The 19,309-nt window shown below is 41.2% G+C and overlaps 1 protein-coding gene across 8 annotated transcripts in view; it reads right to left on the reverse strand.

Moving 5' to 3' along the window:
- TNIP3 (TNFAIP3 interacting protein 3) overlaps window positions 1-19,309 on the reverse strand; it is a 57,245-nt gene that overhangs the window by 4,656 nt on the left and 33,280 nt on the right. For 6 of the 8 annotated variants that reach the window (XM_064416391.1, XM_064416393.1, XM_064416392.1 and 3 more), the window contains 9 exons: window positions 15,791-15,877; window positions 14,211-14,300; window positions 13,573-13,638; window positions 12,549-12,680; window positions 10,337-10,465; window positions 8,000-8,116; window positions 5,509-5,634; window positions 3,998-4,159; window positions 1,395-1,455 (listed from right to left, as the gene is read on the reverse strand). In XM_064416391.1, the coding sequence (XP_064272461.1) occupies window positions 1,395-1,455; window positions 3,998-4,159; window positions 5,509-5,634; window positions 8,000-8,116; window positions 10,337-10,465; window positions 12,549-12,680; window positions 13,573-13,638; window positions 14,211-14,300; window positions 15,791-15,877 (970 nt within the window). Of the gene's footprint in view, window positions 1-1,394; window positions 1,456-3,997; window positions 4,160-5,508; window positions 5,635-7,999; window positions 8,117-10,336; window positions 10,466-12,548; window positions 12,681-13,572; window positions 13,639-14,210; window positions 14,301-15,790; window positions 15,878-17,335; window positions 17,360-17,407; window positions 17,898-19,309 lie in introns of those variants that run through there. The other 2 variants (XM_064416398.1, XM_064416397.1) reach the window with 2 other exon arrangements.

The raw sequence follows: 19,309 nt of genomic DNA on the forward strand, positions 1-19,309 counted from the left end.
CTCTGTGTGATCTATGGATAAATGATCAAAATCATCTGTTTTAGCAGCCAGGATAAAAAGAATAAGAGCCCAGAAGGTGTTAAAGCAGACATCCTACATTGCAATATGATGGGACTATTAAGAAATCCTCTTTAAAGGGACTGAAGCAAAAAGGGAAGGGAAAAGTCTCCAAGTATCCTAATCCCTGTCCTGTTGAGAAGGAGGTGTTTGGATGTTCTGAGCAAGGAACAATAACAGAAAGAGCACAGATTTTCAAGAAGTTTTTCTCAGGGAATGAGAAGTCAAGTCACACAGGCAAGCAGGGTGGAAGAACAACTCTCTTTCTTCAGATCCCCCAAGTGCACTGCCCGGGACCACAGCTGCAGTTGGTGGCAGGACTGGTTTCATTCCCTGTTATAAACATCCTCCCTGTATCCTCTGGTGCAATAAATCACTTGGAGTTTGAGTGGGAGGAATGGCAAAATTAATCTCCTGTTCTGTTGTGCAGGCACAGCACTACTTTCCCTGTGACCACATCAGACCTTTCCAAAGAGCTGCCATGTAATTATGGGATGCCCATCAGCCATTTTGGTGAGCTACATTTCCACTCTGCCCTCTCTTCTGGGGAAACATGGATGACAGCAAATAATGGAACAGTTCCTCTGCAGCCATCTTCTTCTTCCAAATGTAACAAAACAGCTTCTGGACTCAGCAGCCCCTGCCACCCCATGTGGTACCCACTGGCACCATGGGATGGCAGATTCCCACCCAGAAATGATCTCTTGTGGTGTCCATCTTTTGAGTGGTATGAAACAAGTACTTCAAAGCACCCAGGAATTGTTTCAAATCCAAATATTAATTACTCCTCCCTGTTTCCAAAAAATAGTTTGTGCTGACTCTTTGGCAAGTATTTAACTCTGTTCACTTGCATGACTCTATTTTTAGACCACCTGAATTACCAGAACAGACCAGGAACAGCAATGGGCATTTTGTCATTAAGGTGAAACAACATCCAAAAGTCTGCACGTTGTTACCAAGGACCCTTAAACCTGGCCATGCTGGCCCCCTGTTTTGGCACATTGTTTAATTCAGCCTTAGCTGGAGCAACAGAAGCTCTAAGGAGAATTCTGAGGGTATCTTTTCTTTAGCACTATTACTAGGTGTTTAATGAGGCAAATGTGTCATCCTGTAATGTGTAATAGAGACATTTTATGAATTGCAACAAAGCTATAACATAGAGGGTATTACATCAGAAACCTCACCTGTGGTGCACGCACATCAACCTTGACTCTCCAAGGCAAAGCTGTCACACAAGCACTCAACAGATAGACAGGAAAGTTTACTCTACATCCCTCAAAGGCCTCCATTTGAAAAAAAGTACATTTAATACATGCTCTGTACAGCTGTTGTCTTACCATTTGCCTTGTGCTGCACATCTGGCGGAAGCTGGTCAGGAACATACCACTGATAGTCTGGCTGCACAGAACAATAAAACATTATTGCAGCAATATGGACTTCACAGGCACTTCAAACAAAAGAGGAGCGACATGATAAAAACATAATTGTGCATAATTGTGAAGCCTCTCATTAGCCACACAAAAGTGGTTTAAAATGAAATCTTATATTTAGGTTTGTTTCCACTGATCCCAGTCTTCCAGTTTGCTTCCTTTCCTACGGCATTAGAAAAATCAGTGTAAACCTGTCTAGATCTCACAAATCACACTGAAACATTAAGAGAACCAAACCAGACTTTAAAAGGGCTAAGGAATAAATTGCAGCAGAAGATACCAGCAGGCATCTCCCTCTACCAAAGAACCCCAGAGCAACCTGGCCCACCTGATAGGTGATGCTGCTCCAGTTGGAATGCATCTGTAGCAGCTGTAAAATGCTCCAGTGTGACAGGAATGAACCACGGAATAAATTTCTCTCCCCTCCTCCCTTTGCTCACAGGTTAGCACTGCTGTTACTATAGCATTAGCTATTATCAAATAACTTCCTGAAAATACCGTGGGATAGGGAAAACTCCCATCTTTCTCATAAGAGGAAGTACTGGGAAGGTTATGTCCATGCAGACACAGTTTTGTCCAGGGAAATCTTGGAAGAAATAATGCATTATAGTTTATACCACCCACTGTGGTAAATGAGTAGCAAATTACCACTAGAGAAAACAACTTTGGGACCAGCCATTTCAGCTGAAGCTGTGTTAGGCTGTCTGTCTGGAATAAGTAGTCCATGCAAGCTTGTCAAAGTCTAGGTAATTGCTGCTTCAAATTAGTTACACTGGAAAAATGATTCTTGTTTTGCAGAAATTACTCTGACAAAATCATTGAGTAGCCCCAAGGGGAATCTTGCAAATTTCAATTTGCAGGGAACAAATTTCAGAGACTCCTACAGAAGTTTTTCCTGAATTAAGATGGCAGAATGAAGCTGTAGTTAGAGAAAACAGATTTAACTTTTATGTTTTGCTGTTACTCATGCTTATACAGCAGTAATCACTCTCATCCACTGTCAGGAAAAAAAGGAACTGTTGTATTTTAACTTAAATTGTACCAGCCACAGGAATTATTAACTAATTCTGTACTTGTGGGCAAACAAAGTAGACTTTGACAGAAAGCTTTAAGCACAGGTAGTTTTTCACCAATGGCTCAAATTACACTCATTTGCATTGCTTTTTTGAGTTTCTGGTGAATTTTATGTTCTCTGATCAATTCTTCTCTTTTTATGTGCCTACACCCCACAAATCTGAATGAATTTCAAGAACAAGATGTGTATTTCACATCAGACTAACCAAAATGTTTCTACTAGAGTGTAAAAAGGAATGAAAAAGTGCAAGAACAGAAAAAGAATGAAAAAGCAAAAGCACAGCCCAAACATGCAGGATTACATATCAGGACACCCATTAAATTCTAACACCTTTCTTCATTGCTAACAAATTGCTCAGGGAGGTACCCAAAGCCCAGAGCAGCAACTCACACAGGCAAAGAATTGGAAAAAAAAGGGTCAGAATGAAACTGGGAGTTACAAAGCAACCAGTCAGACTGACACCGGCGCTCCGGCAGGAATGACAGAGTTGTAAACCCAGTGATCCCTCACAGAATTAGAAACCCAGATGATGAAAGTTCAGGGAGAAGAGCCAAAATCATCTGGGCCAGTGTCCAAATTGCAGGGAAAAACATTCTGCAATACTTCCAACTTTGATAAATAGGCAGATAAGCACACTCCTGAAGCACAGAAATTACTTGTCTGGCCACAGCTTTTCCATTGGATTTCTACAGCCCGAAAGCCTTACATGCATTTTGCAAAAATTCAGCTATAATTTCTCAAATAATGAGCACCTTTCCATATGTGACAGCTTTATAGCCAGAATCAGATATTGTGTATTTAAAATTACATTCGCCATGTTTAAATGCATTCTCAGTAGATTGGAACAAGCCAGCCCTCTTAGATAACCCAAAGCACTTCAAAAATGTTCTTTGAAGCAGTATTTTCCTTGGAATAAATAACTCCCACTCACAGAACCTGCTCCAGTGCAAAGCTATTCTTCTTCATACTGAGGAAGACAGGATCCTGTTGTGTTCCAGAAATAAAAAAGGCACATTTCCCATTGTGTTAGCCACACTCAGATAGAACTTCCACTTCTGCTGATTTGGTTTTTATTATCTTATGTTGAAGGCTCAGAGCAGATCCCTACCTCTGAAGTGGGGTAATTATACAGCTAGAAAAGGCTCTGAATGTCTGTCATGGGAATAAATTCATCTAAGAAATCAGCAAGACTCCAATCAAACAACCTTATTTTTTAAATTAACAAACAAATGTAAAGGATCCCTGTTTTTCTTCTTAGTGCTGATACAGATAAAGAGTATTCGCCAAAGTGAATTCAGTCTTGATCTCGACTAAACAACACACTAGGAAAGCACAGATTCAGTTGCTGCTGAGGATGGCAGGGTGATGGCACCTGTGGTCACCATGCTGTGAGAAAATCAGTGTCCCTGTCACCAGGGGATGGTGGGGACCTCACCGAGCACTGCTGCTGCTGCTTCTGTGCCCTGCGAGGCGCTGGATGTGCCCGAGGATCCGGACAGTGAAGAACCATCCCACAACCCCCATAAGTGACACACGGCGGGAGGAAGAGTGGAGCTGGGTAACTGGGCCTCTCAGGCTGTACTGGGAGCTCTTTTGTCTGTCAAGAAAATAAGAACAAGAAGAAATGCATTAGCAGTGGAATACGACCAACAGATCATTCAGGTACAAGTGGGTTGCAATGCTGCTTGTTTAGACCCTTCATACTACTTATGATTAAAAAAATTATTTAAAACAGCTGACTTGTGCCACACCACAGTCTTGACACCTTTTATGTGAGGAAAATATTGATCCTAAGATATGACAAGCACATTACTGTGTCTTTTATATTGAAAAACAATTCTGTATTTTCATTACACACAGTCGCTTTCAATAGTTTGAAGCAGAACTACATGGACAGCCACTTGCATGACAAGATAAGTAAATTTTGATATAGGACCAAAGTTATTTGGGTCTGCCTTTTCTTAGGCATTCCAGTGGAGTCAACGGCAATTTGCCTAAGGACAGGGTAAGGAGGGGTAAAAGATGGTTAATATTCTGTGACTCTGTGAGTCACAACTAAATAATTTGACTTAAGAAAACAAACTAATAAATATTTTATATGCTTGCTCTCATCTTTTAAATCCTCCACAAGCTCTGTTTAATCAAATCCCAAGGCAGGAAGAGACAAACAGGAAGATCTCCTGGGCACCACCTGGCCTCTGACACTTCAGCAAGACCCTACCACCTCTGATGCATGGCTTGGTTGAGAATAAGACAGTCCTGAAGTTTCTGTGTCACAAAATGTTGGGGAGGACAATAAATCACTACAGAGAATTTTGGTAATCAGCCGTTCTTTTAAAGCATTGCACAATTTCGTCAAGACAGGAAACCTCGGAATTTCGTCATTCTTAAATGGGGATTGAGAAAGCTCAGAGTTTTGCATGCCATGATTTTACTATGGCTTCCTACTGACACTACTTTGAAGAGATAAAAAGGATGTTGCAAGAAAAAATTATTGCAGAGGCTGCTCAGCTAATTTGTATGGAGAGCATTTTTTTCCACATTGATATTAACATCACTCTGTAATTCAATTGCAGAGGTCAGGATTAACTACAGAAGCTCTTTATTTCAAAAGTTGGTTTGATCTTACAGCTCTTATATCATGTGCCAGTGAAACAATCAAAGTCCTCTGGATTTGTTTATGGTTGTGTCCACCCTCCCCCTCCTCCATTTTCAGATATGTTTGAAAAGTTTTTGCAATAAATACTCCCTTATTTTGGAAGTCTTCTCTAATAGTTTCTCATCTTCTTACTGCATTACTTCAGAATGATTTCATCCCAGGTGGTGACCTCATATAAAATCCAATGTCAATTAATGGAAGCCAGAAAGCCTTGAGTTGTGTGGAAAGTGAGAAAAAAATATAAAATACACATGTGCTGGCAATGGGAGCTTTCTTTTGACTCATACCTGAGAGCTGAGTTTACTCAGTTGAGATTGCAATCTCTCATTAATTTTCTGCAATGCTTCTTTCTCCTCATTAAGCCTCTCCCGGTCAGATCTCTCCTTCCTGAAGTCTTCCTCGTATATTTGGACCTGCAATCATCATGAACGGTGTGTGAACTTCAGCAGAGCCACTTTGTGGTTTGGCTGCTTTCTCAACACTGCCCAAGCAGAAGGGTGAATTCCAAGGGGATCCCTGCTCTGTACAATCCTCCAAACAAAAGTTTCCCTGGTCTTTTATCGTGACTGATACAAAGTGACAATTAATGGCCACGCTCCAGTGGCACTCACCAATTGAAAGCAAAATTGAAAATTGAAACAGTCCCCAGTGCCAGTTTTTGTACAACCTTGCACATCAAAAAGCTGACTGGCAAATTTCAGTTTCAAATATTACAGACAAGATAGCAAATACGAGTATACCTCTTTTTAAGGGATTAGCAGTAGGAGGACAAACATTTTACCAACATTTTTCCAGTTTTCTCTTCAGTTATGGACCCTTTTAACTCCCTCCTGTATATCTCAGGTGCAAGGAGTTAGAGAACCTCCCCAGCCCAGGCAGAGCAGAGCATAATGTACACAATTCCAAATGGAATGGAATGTACACAACTCTCAGTGGAAATGCAGATGTTTGACCCTGTTCCTAGAAAATAAGCTGCCTTGCAAATGCTGAAGGATGCAGTGGCTTAGTTCTTTGTTATGTGGTCAGGAATCACAGAGCTTCATCCCATTAAAAAATGTCTGACCACCCCAGGCACAGGCAGCGAGCACACAGATTTGGAAACAAAACACAAATCCATAAATTATTTGGTGTCAAGATGTCTGCCTTAATTCTTCTGCTAATGGGCAGGCATCCACCTGGTGAGAAGCTGAAGGTTGGTGGCACTTCTACTGACAAATAACAGTAAAGGCATGTTTGGGTGGGAACCACCATGAAAACTTTCAAAGCCCTTTCATGTCCTCTTGGTTGCTCACTAAAGCCTGCTAACAGTCTCTTCCCAAAAAACTTGCTTGCTATGGCTCATGCCCTGCCCATTGGACAGATCCAGTTTTCTTTTTGCTGGAAGCAGTGCTATGACTTCCCAGATGGACTAGAAAAATGTCAATACCTCAGGGGAAGAAAAAAGTCAGCCCAGGGCTCTATAAATTCTTTTCCTGACCCTCCATAGCAGAGACAAAACTGTCACTTGCAAAAATCCCTGCATCCCTTGTCCACCTACACATCTCTCTCCTCAGTATTTCCTCATTTCTTCTCTCCCAATCCCTTCTCTGCTGTCCCACCTCCCTCCCATTCCCCAGCTGTACAATCTGCTGGAGCTGCAAGGGAACCTCTTTGGCACAGTTTTGCCATTTATCCTGTTGCCCTGAGAAAGAGGAGACACTTCCAAGGAATGAATGCCTTCATCTCCACTGCCGTGACCAGGGATGGGCTGATGACAGCCAAGCTCCTGTGGGACTCTGTCACGTCACTCTTTGTCCCAAGAGTCCCTCCTCCATCCAGTTAGAGCCTTCTGCTCCATTTCGTGTAGAAGGAAGCCTGGACTCACTGTACTGATTTATACAACTAGAAAAACACATTCATAAAATGGATACCCCATGAGAATTTTGGAAAAAAAAATGGTTTACTCTATTTTATTGTGTAGAATGAAATAACTCATTACTGTACAATCAAGTGCAGGATTTTGTTCTCCAGCATGTGGCAAGCATTACATTAGAGAGCAAAATCTGGCTCTGCTGTCAAACGTGACAGAAACAAGTATTTTATTCCCATTGAATAAAATTCCCATTCTGATCATATCCATTTGTGTGTCAATAATGTTAACCCTGACACTATCCAGGACAACATACCTGAAGTGTTAAAATTATCTGAAAACTATATTGTTTTTAAACAGATTCTTTCATATGGAAAGAAAAACAGCTCACAAAGCATTTGAGTTGCTCAGGGCAAAGATTAAAAAATAAATAGATACAAATCTATAGTCCTTGGGATGCAGGTTATGGATGCAAATGGTCTGCCTCACACATAGAAAAACTGCAGTGCCAATGCTCTAGTTTTCAAGGCTAGGATCTTTGCATAGTTCTCTACACTGGCAACTTCCAAGATAAAAGGATCAGAAAACACAACCAGTAATTAATGAAATTTAGCAGTCCCTTTGGATGTCATTCAGCCCCTAACAGAGAGCTGTCAGGACACCTCCAGGAATCAGGAGAGCCATTCTGCAGCCCTGAGTCCTCCACAAGTCCTTGCTCCAATCCTTTGCCAGGACTCAGTTCCACTTTGTGGAAACTTCAGTCTGCTGTGGTGACACAATCTGAGGAAACATCATTCCAAAGGGCTGTGGCTAAACTGGCTCTTCCTTACTGAAGTTCTACACAGCAAGTCTACCAAGCACAATCCCTGGGAGAGAAGGCAAAATAATGCTGTGTGAAATCCATCCAGGCTCACTTGAGCTGTTCTTACCTGCTGTTTAAGAACCTCAAGTTGGGTTCTCATCTCCTCAATGCTGTTCCTGTCACCCTTCCCTGGAGGAGTCCCAACAACTGGTGGGTGCTGCTTTTTCAGTGTGTCCAGAAGGGCCTGCAACATCAAACAGCAAAATTACTAAACAGAGATTCACTACATGAAAAAGAAAAAAAAAACCTTTTAAAATTATTAGAAATGGGTTTCCCCTACACCCGTAGTTGCTTCAATTATATACACTGGACATGAACCCACTTTACTGCAATAAAGTCTGACTGAAACGTTTCTTTGCACTAAAAGTAGGGATTCCTTCACGTGGAACAAAGCAAACCCCCTGTTTTGAGAGGAAGTTGTGTAGTCTCCATAGCTTGTCACTAGAGGGAGTTACGAATACACACAACACTGGTACCACTCTTACCTGTTTTACACTGAAATTCTGCCACAGTTCTCCGCAGACTTTATTTTTACAGTATTACGCAGCTCTCCCTTGGACTGAAATAATTAAATCACTCCTACATCTCTCTGTCTATATCCACACATTATAACTATATATTATCTTTACTCTAGCACAAATACCATTCAGTACTTTTCATTCTTTCACATCAGATTCAAATCCCTGACTTCATCCCTTTTAGAAGCTGAATTCATGCTGATGATCCTCAGCTCTCCCTTGCTGCCCACACTCAAGCACGAAGGATGGAAGATATTTGGAGAGGGAAGAGGCAAATGGGGAAGACGCAGCCAAGCAGGAGAACCAGTACCCAAAGTAATCCAAGGATTGGTATTAATTACCCAAGGCCCAACAAAAACCAAGGACTTTCCATGGAAGCATAGAAAAGGAAAGCTTTTTATCTGATGGGCTGCTGCCTCTGAGAAATGTGCAGAAGTGAAACTGGTTATAATAGTGGCAAAGCTGGTGTTCCATGCCAATACATTCAGAAGGTTGAACCTAAAACTGGGAGGGTGAAAATACAGACACCCTGATTACTGATTAACCCTTCTTGTGCTCCTTTGAATACCCCTTCAATACTTTTTTGGGCAGATTTTACAACATAGAATTATGGAGGGGGGAAAAAAAAGGAAAAATCCGTAAAGTTCAATCTTCAAAAATTTTATCCTAAGGGGAAGGTTATTTTTAAACTGCATTTGGACACAGTACTGTGAGATCTTGCTTTATCCATTCACATAAAAAAAGTTGTTTGATTTCAGAGAATGTGTAATAATTTCAAGTAGCTGAACCTGAAATAGCAGGGGAATACAGTTAAAAGGGCACAGAGGGTCCCCTTCCTGTCTCATGTTTATTCATGACACGAGAGTTGAAGGATGCAAATGCACAGAAAATCAGTAAATTACTGTTGGGAAAGTATTGAAAGTATATGAAATTTATGCTTAATTTAAAAGAATGGTCAAAATACCCATCTGTCTTCTTACAGTCACATAATAAGACAGCAAAATAAAACATTTAAATTAGTTGTTTACAAACAAGGCATTGAATTAAAGTTAGACTGGAGCTTTGAGCAAGTCCTGTCAATGCATTTTAAAAAGAGCTAGGGATCATGGGTTCTGTCAGATTTTTTCTTATGGCAGCATTATGTTTTTGGCTTGACTTTTGCACATCATGGCCCTTTAGCTTATTAAAGCACTTATTCAAGTTACACAGCAATGGTTACTGCAATGCATTTCCTCAGGAAGTGTTTGTGGTTCACCATTAAATACAAAATTGTTAGAAAACACCCACCGCTTTATGTGATCTTTTGATTAAACAAAATTACATTTATTACTTTCCCTCAGTTAAAAAAAAATCCATGTAGATATTTAATGACAATTTCCTCCTGTAAGACATATATACACATAATATTACAGGTATGAATATGTGTGTATATGGATATAAGCAATAGGACAGGACCATGTCTGCTGAAGAGAAGCCATCATTCTCAAACACAGAATACATGTTAAACGAGTTTTTAAGCTGTGTGACCTTTCTTTTCAACCACCAGGTGCATACAGAAGCATCTTTGTGCCATTTCCTCTTTGCTCTGAGGAGGGAGGGTGTAGAAAGGGCTTAGATATGACATGTAGAGAGGTTTCATAGGAGAAGCCAAATACTCCCTGAATTTTTCTCCTTGCAATGCAACCCTGCCACCTGCCAAGGAACTAGACCCTGCATGCACAGGACTGAGCTGATGTGAGTTCTTGCTCATTTCCCCAGCTGCCAAATGGTGATCATGTGTTTGCCACCAGGGCTGTTCACCCAGAATTGAAAAGCTGGTATCTGGTAGGTCAGTGACAGCACAGATCCCAGAATTAGAGGAATCAGTAGCTCACTTCTCGTCCTACCTTGTTGAGACGACTTATTTCACTCTCATAGTATTCCTTCCTCCTGGTCATTGAAGCATTCTTCTGCTTCAGGAGCCTGTTCTCTTCCTTCATTTCATGGAGAGCTTCACTAAGGACCTCTGTATCTTTCTGGGATGCAAAAATACAGAGAGATGCTGCAGAAATGCAGATGGAAGCATTTTTCCAAAACAATTTTCAGAATAATCTTCTGTCTGACAGATGTGCTGCATTTTTGTTGTCCCAAACACAGCTGGGAAGGGAGGCAGCAGGAAGGCAGATCATTGGCACACCCAGATATGATAAAGTCTGTAAAAATTGTTTTGACCACTCACCATATGATGAGACAGAGACCACATACCAGACTAAATCCCTGCTCTCTGCAGTTGCACGAAGGCATGGGAATGCTGGCAGGCCAAGCAGATCAAAATCACATCCACAGTTACCCCAGACCCATGTTTCTCTTATGTACTCAGAAAATAAGACCAGGGCTAAATGCTGGTGGAGGCCCAGCCATTCCCAGAGCCATACAACATTGAAGACCAAAACAGAAAAAAAAGTATTTAAAATATTTTCTGCAGCTGCTTTATTGAATAAAAAAGTGAGATCCAACAATCACAGGCACAGCACACCACAGGAATGGGTTTTTTTCTGTGTGAAAGGCTCATCTCTGTGCAGCCAGTTGCAGTTTGGGCTCATCACTGTGTGCTAATTGAGCCAGTGAAAAACACCCCCGAGTAATTTGCTTACACATGAGGAAGCTTGACTCTGCTGTGTTCTAAGCTAGCTGGGACATTGCATTTTCTCCAAAAACCAGGCAAGATTAGCAGGGTATCTCTGCAATAAGTATAGGAACTAATCCAGCAGCTAGCTCAAGCTGACAAGCACTTACTAGCTGAATGTGTAACTTTAAAGAAATTGCAGATTTAAGACCCAAGTTCCATACTGATTAACCTGTCCCCACAAAAAAGTTTTGGGCTATACTGTCATTTAGTTCATTATTCATGTATGCAGTAAAAACATCTGAGAGAATGTACTACTGATCCTTATGTTTTATAAAATTGTACTTACTTTCTCAGGTATCCTACATTAAAAGGCAGGCAGTACCATGAACAAAAATATGGACTGTCTCACACTGAATCAACACTCAGAGCAAATACAGGCAGTGATTCAGCAATTCAGTACATAACACAGTTTGTCTTAAAACATGTAAATTGCTCTATGGATTTGGAATCAAGTATGTGCTTGGCTGGGACTAATTGATAAGCAAGCAAAGGTGGATGTTCTGCTTATGCAGATGTAAGCTAAGGAGGTTGCGTTTCTTTTCCTGCAGCAGCTAACTTGCATCTCATCTGAGCCTGGAAGTGATGCATTTACCACTTGTTTCAGGTTACCACCTGAATAGAGAAGCCCAACTTCAGCCATCAGCATCATCCAGAAACTCTCACTAGAGGTCACGAAGTACATGATACCATGAAGCAGAATGAGAACAGGAAGCACCACTCTGCGGGGTTTCTAAAATGGAGCACACAGTTTTGTGTAGGTGCCCATCATTCAGGCTGGTGGTTTTACTGAGGTGGGAATTCAGCTCAGGGATCTAAATTGAAATGCAAAAGCCCACCACAAGAGCCAGTGCCCAAGGAGTCCTGAAAGGGCAGCCCAACCACTCTGAGGGTGAGGTGAACACCACTCTGGAGCAGCTGATCAGGCCAGACAGTTCTAGCCCTGACAACTGCACTGACAGTGTCAGTAATATTTGCAGGGAGCTGAGACAGCTAGCACATGTATGAGAGCCTGTACTGTCAATACCAAAACCTGGGGACTGGAGCTGCATGCACTCCTTGACTATTTCTTGCCAAGCACTTGGTGTAACATCTGCACTGCTGTTCCTCTTCCATTTGAAATAACTGCAGCATTTTCCTTCACAAAGAAATTCACCCTGAACTGTGAGGAGGGAAATCTGTGCAGTGTAGAAATCAAGCTGCTCTTTCCTCCCCCACACACACTAATGTTGTGCTGTCTGCCAGTCATATGGAAATGACTCTTTCTCTACACACAGTTCTGTGATGAGGCAGCTCAGCAGCCTTGGGTAAGATATTGAGGAGCCACAGTCTCACCTCTGGGCTCTGCACAACCCACACAAGGAGAGAAAGATGAAAGGCAAGAGAGAGCTCACCACAGAGCACAAAAGGGGTGCCACAGGGCATCCTCCTACCTTTTCCTGCAGCAGTTTCTCTCTGCCCAGCACTTGCCACCTCCCTTCCTCTGGATGCTGCTGGTGCCTCTCCTGCTCCAGCTCGCTCACTCTCCTCTCTGACACATCCAGCTTTGCCTTCATCTCTGTCAGCTGAAAAGAAAGTGACAGACCATGCCAGGCTCACTGGGGATTCTGAAAGGCACAGCACCCTTCAGGGTGTTGAGCCAGAGGCATAAAACAGTTCCAGATTAAATGAGGAAGAGCCATTTGGATTCCTCTTATTTTTGGGGGGAAAAGGAAAGGAATGATTCAGATCTCAGCAAAGCTTTCTGGAAAATATCAGAGAGAAAATTTTCCGGATAAGCCCATGAATTCATTCTGTAAACTTCCTGTTCATAGCAGGAAACAGTAGATGAGAAGTGTCAGACAATGAACCAACTTGGGTTCTGGAATACCAGACAAAATTATAAGCACTGAACTTCACTAGGCAGCTGACCATAATGTCTGCAGCAATGACACCACACAGCCATAAGCAAGGAATAAAAGCTATGTCAATTGGATCTTGGATGGAAAAAAAGCCCCAGAAATCAAAATATTTCTTTACAATTTATTTTGAGAGTCTCTGCTTACAGGGGGCAAATTTCATGGAGAATTTACCCAGACTTCACAAGAGATGGGACAAGAACTAGCATATATGTGATGTTGTGGATCACCATCACACATGGCTGGGGCTGGGCACACCAGGCTGGTTTTCAGTTGATTGTTCTCTCAGTTATGTGCATTTTTTCCTACAGTGAAGGATCTCCACTGTCATGTCCACACTGGTCCCCACTATTTTAGGGACACTACTTCTCTGGTTAATTTGTCCTACTGAAGACTGACACACATTGGCTTTGCTTGTATATGATGAAGCTTTTTCAATTTATGAGCTCAAGACAAAGTAAGATATTTACCATGGCTATGGCTGGCTGGTATTTAAAACACAGACTTAACTGTCAGCAGGTGGCACACATATTGCAGCAGAAGCTGTCAGCATTGTTACCTGCTTTTCATAAAGCTGTTTCATACTTCTAAATTGATGATCCCATTGCTTGTTCACCTCCAAAAGCTGTAATTACCAGGAAGGCACAGTAAGTAACACTTATTTCAACATTTTCAGTAAATCAAAAACAGACTGGCATTCTAATCCTCTGTCAGTGAGTGTTCCCAACCTCCTCATCATCTGGCCAGTTCATTTATTTCAGAAGAAGCAAGTTTAAGGTTTGGCAAGCCTTGCAGCCCATCTGCCAGTGCTTTGGTATTTTGGTTAAAGCACATGAACATTCAGGAAGCAGCACTCAGGAAACATGCAAATACACAACAAGCTACAGGTGGATCATTTGCAGCATTGCACATTTCCCAAGCTACGACTCCTAAATGGCCAAGGACTTTCCTGCTAGTTTGCTACAAGTTCCATGACCATATTTCCAATTAGAAGGTCTTTGACTTCAAACAAATGAATGGAAGACTCCTACTGACTGGGATACTACTGAGTGCAAGCCATGCTTGCTGTTCCTTGGCCTTTAGCAATAGTGGTCATTAATCAAATTTGCCCTTTGTACTAAATAAACCTCTGCTCTTCCAGATTCATAGGCATGGTACAATCAGTCATCAGGTGCTTAAGGGTATATTTAGGATTACCTCTCGTCTCTGTCTTTCCAGTGTGAGGATCTGTTGCTCCAGAGAGTTGGAAGATAAAGGCTTCTTTTTGCTCAGTAATGTGTGCCTTGACTGGAGAAAAACAATGTTCAAAAATTAATGCTTCTGGCTTGTTCTCTTCAAGATTCTCGTGTAAAGCTCCTATCCACCCTGACAGGTGCACACAAAGAAACTGAAACAAACATTTTCTTACACCAAATTTGTATCTAAATACCTTCACACCTGCTGGCAGCTGATTCTGGAGCATGCATCTGCTTTAAACCCACTCAGGCTGTGTTTTAATTGAAGCATTATGCAAATAGCCACTGAAATAACCAAAATTGTATCTATTTGTACCATCTGAGACACAGAATACAAAAGAGGATTTTAATTATCTTGCAGATGGCAATACAAACAAGTAGTACAAGCCACAAAAGTTGAGCATGAATTGGAGAGGGTGTAAGTAATTCCCTTCATTTACAAGAACTAGAATAATTAGTAGGATTGCCCCTGGTAATTGCTTGCAGGCCCAAGGTGATAAACTTTAGCACGATGGGCTCAAAACAAGCAATACAGAAAACAAATAGACCATTTGGAGAAATTTAGAAGATCAGTCTGCAATTGTTCAATTTTTTTTTAAAGTGTGGAGTTTCACCCAAGCAGGACAACAGCAGCTAGACCCTCATTTTTATAATGGCAGTGTTCTAGATCATAATTTCCAAGAAGTTTCTGTGGATTGTCATGAAAACAAACATGTGATCTATTAGTAAGAGAGAGAGGAGAGCTGTACTGGAAAAAAAGAGACAGCCTCATAAAAATAGAAAATATTTTGGTCAGATACATGCTCAGCGATTTTTGTTTTCCTCCCTAAATTCTCAACCACTATATGAAAAACAAGAATAATGGTGAGAGCACTTCTGAGGTCTGGAACAAATTTTCTGTAGATACAGAATTTAATGCTGAATACCAATGAAGATCAAAGGACAGTTTTACTGTCTTTTCAAAGGCAAAAAACCCAACCACATATTTGCCCCATGGCCAGTCCTGCTGAACTCTGATGTAGTGCCCTTGACTTCCAAGCCAGAAAACACTTAATCCCTCTTCTTGTAGCTCACTGACATGTTTAATTTAGAGTATCTGAAGCAATACCTGGCAGCTAATGGAGTTATTCCCATGCTGAATTTCTTTCAGCATCTGGGCCTTAGGCATATATTGAAGAGCATGTTTAAGAATAGTAATAAAGTGAATAGGACAGCTCACAAAACTAACAACTACACATACACTTGGCACCAACTAGCCCAAATACTGCTCACAGAAATTGTGGGGTCACTCAAATGAACAACTTTGCACCCTTTGTGCAACTTTTGGAGAGCAAAAAACTCCATTAGGAAAGGTCTTCTTTCTAAGAATGCCATCTGCAAAAATATTTCTAACATTTCCTTCCACTCTTACACAGTTCAAATAATTCAGAAAAATCTAGTAGAGCACAAAGGTCAGCCCATAACTGTCAATCTACAAAGTGACCTGCACCAGCTCCTGTTACTCAGACAACACTTCAGAGAACAGCCAACACAGCCACTTACCTGCAATGGTTCTGCTGGAGCTTCCATGTCACTCCCACCTGCCCAGGTGCATCCAAGCCAGCCTAGAGCGTTTCCTTCACCGTGGCTCTTTGGGAAGAAGAGCAATGAAACAGATTTTATGTTGGCTAAAAGATCAGGAGAATTGCTTTCAGACCCAGAAGATCCAGGAGTGCCGCCTGTGGAAGCAGCCACAGTCCAGAAAGTAGTGGTGGAATTCTGATTTTAATCTTTTCCTCCTTCCTGGCTGGGGCTTCCCAGAATGGATGAAGCACAATGCCTATGACTAATGTGCCAGGCAAGGCACCTCTCTGCTTTGTGTGCATGGAAATCACAATTGCCTGGCCAGTTCCCCCCAGAGAGGAAGTTGCATGTATGGGAAGGAAGGGTATTTGCTCTTTCAGTAAATAAGAGGACAGGCTTTCCATCCCTGTTTCCAGTTATAAAAAAGGACCTGAGTAATTACAACAATTATTGACACTAAGAGTGAACTATCAGAACAGAAAAATGAGTGAGTCATGCTTCTAAAGGAGCAATAGCAAAGTCTGTTAACAGCTACAGGGAAGAGCACCCCCATACAAAAACCCCAAGATGTTTAGGGGAAAACCAACACTGGAAAATGGATTTGTTTTCCCAAAGAAAAGCTGCACAGATGAAGAATGACAGATGTTTTATTTGCACTTCTGCCACTTGCCTTACCTGAGCACGGATCCAGCTTCAAGACACTCAAAACTTGTGTACTCAAAGGTACCCAACACTCCAAACGTGTGCCTAAGTTTCCCATTTGGAGGAAGATATTAACTCTACCAAGTTAAACTCTCAGAAAAGATTAACAAAGAAAAGGCTTCCACAGACTTGCTATACAAAGTCAGAACGAAACAGAAAAGTGCAAAATGTTCTCATCTTCAGTCATGGAATTCTGAATAATAATGGATTTCAGAGAAAGGCATAAAAGAAAAATTCTGCTCCCTATTGTGGAAAGATCTCTGGGTCTAGGGCTTTTGCAGTGGCAGCAGAGGTTGCCTATTTCCTTTTGAAGGAATGAAATGAAAGCTAGCCTGTGAAATTTGACATAAAATAATAGAAACCCCTCTTTCAATTTCCAAAAACAGATTTAGAAAAAGTAAAGCAATCTTGTTAAATGCTGAAATTTTGCAGCCACATTCCAGATCTCTGGTTCACGATGTGTGACTAAGCAACTCTCCTTTTTGCAAGATACAAACCCCAATTTGGAAGAAAGCTACTATTTTATAATTGCATATGAAATATGTCCTGCTACCCTGAGGTGCTTTCCATTTTTCTCCTGGTTTATGGAGCAGCTGGAAAACTTGTGGTGTACCAAGAGAAAAAAAACAAGGGTTATTTTAATGAAGACATTTCAGATTCTACATAGGAGTCATCCTACTCAACAAAAACTGGAAGAATTTTATCTGTACCTGTACCAAAACTAGACATTGAGCATATCAGGTACATCACTGAAGACTATAAACTGGTGCAGAAAAGCACCAACACTGGGGCATCTGCTTCAACAAAATTACAATCACAAACCTTGCACATCTGCTCTTGAGGGTGATGCCTCTCGAGCCCAGATACTGTCCCTTGCCCAGCTCCCACTCTCACCAGTCTCATCCCCACTCCAGCAGCACGCTCACTTTTGGAGAAAGCTCAGGTTGAACAGCTGCATTTTATGGTCTGGCCTGCAAGGTAAAGCAGCCCCAGTTTCTGGTTTCCTCCTAAGAGCTGAGTGAGGCTCTGAGCAGTCCCCGCAGTCGGGGCAGAGGAGCAAACCCAGGGCACAGCCCCACTCAGGAATCACAGCTCCCACTTGAAAGATATTAATGCTCAAATTACTTTGAAGAGAGGATGAGGCTGAGACCTTGGTTGATACTGTAATTTAGGTCACAACGGTTTCCTGAAGAGCTGAATAGTTTCCTGGAAAGCTATCTGGACATTAGAACACCAAGTCCTTTGTTAGTGATTTTTTTATGACTGCAATAATGGCCACTTAAAGTGAATGATTTTACATAGCATTGGACAGAATAGAACTAAGACTAAAGTACTTTTCAGTGCTTGTCTCATCCAGCTTAGCATTCATAAGGATAACTGGTTGCCATGTAAAAACAGATTGGAGAGACAAGAGTATGTCTGAAATCTGTATAAATAGAAGAAATGCCAATGAGTAGGGAGCAAAAAATTCAAGCTCTTCAGAGGTGGTGGTATTGTTCCAGCAAAAACTGTGAGGTTGAAGCAAAATCATTGCCTGTCTCTGTAAACAGTTAATAGCACCAAAAAGAAAGAGAAGGAGATGACAACATTCATTTTCATTGATATGGCAGTGATAAAGACACTACATTTAAGTATACTGCTATCATGAAAAGCTTGGTTGTACAACAGCACTGCAGAAACCTGAGATATACAGAAATCCTTGAAAGAAGGGCACTTTGAGACCTATCAGGTTTCAGAATTCAAAAAGACCCACAAATCTTTTAAAGCGTTTTTACTTGGTTTGAAGCTATTGAACAAAACAGTTCAAAGACAATTTTAAATTGCTTGGAAAATTTCAGTTGACAATCAGACTGTAAATGCAGTCACAAACCTAAAAATCTGTCAGGTATGGAAAAAGCTGCTCAGGAAGGAAATGGGAGAATTTGCTGCCCCTCACACTTCCTAAGTTAATTCCACGTGGCATCTTAAAACAACCTAGAAGCTTCTTACAATTTCTATTTTATTTCCATGACACTCTGTAATTTCTATTAGTAGCAGCTTTGAGATTGTTGTTTTGTTTTCTTTTAATGTCCTGTTGAATAATGAAAAATATTTTAGTTTGTATTCTAGGACAACCTGAGCTTCCTGAGCATAAAGGCCTTTCAGGCATCTTTGGGAAGTTTGCAGTGGGAGAAAAAGCAGAACCTTGGAGCTGTGGCCAGCACTGAATCCTCTCACAAGCCTCAGCACCACAAGATGATAAAAGTTCTCATTTTCAGAGTGCTGGATCTTAATTCTGGGAACAACTTGTGTCACAGTATTACAAAATATCACTCAAATTTAGATAATGAAAACCATTTCTCACTTCTGAAAATTCTGTCTGTTTAGTAACTGCAGTGAAACCAAGAATCACTAAAAGGCCTGATGCAAGCAAATGTGAGGCTTTCCTTGATGATGACAAAATCATACAAAATTGCCAAGACTTTTTTTTTTCCTAGCTAGTCATGTATCTGCTGTGAGGTTTGCTGGAGATTTTCTTTTGTTAGAATTTTTTTACAATTTATTGCTCAGTTACAGACTTATAGAAGCTAGATTAACTCTGAGATTACTTGGGTTAAAATGTGGTGGCTTTTGGGGAGCCTTCACTTTGCTTATGTTTCAGCTGAGCTTTGCTTTTGGCTTTATTGCTGGAGCTGTTATGCCAGGGGTGTTTGCCACGATATCCATTTTCCCATTCTGAGGCTAATGGTAAAGTGGTAAAAAATGAGAGATTTTAGCTGAAGAATAAAATTGGCTCTTGAACCAGAAGAAGAATCT

This window comes from Passer domesticus, chromosome 4, assembly GCF_036417665.1.
Source record: "Passer domesticus isolate bPasDom1 chromosome 4, bPasDom1.hap1, whole genome shotgun sequence".
Lineage (NCBI taxonomy): Eukaryota > Metazoa > Chordata > Aves > Passeriformes > Passeridae > Passer > Passer domesticus.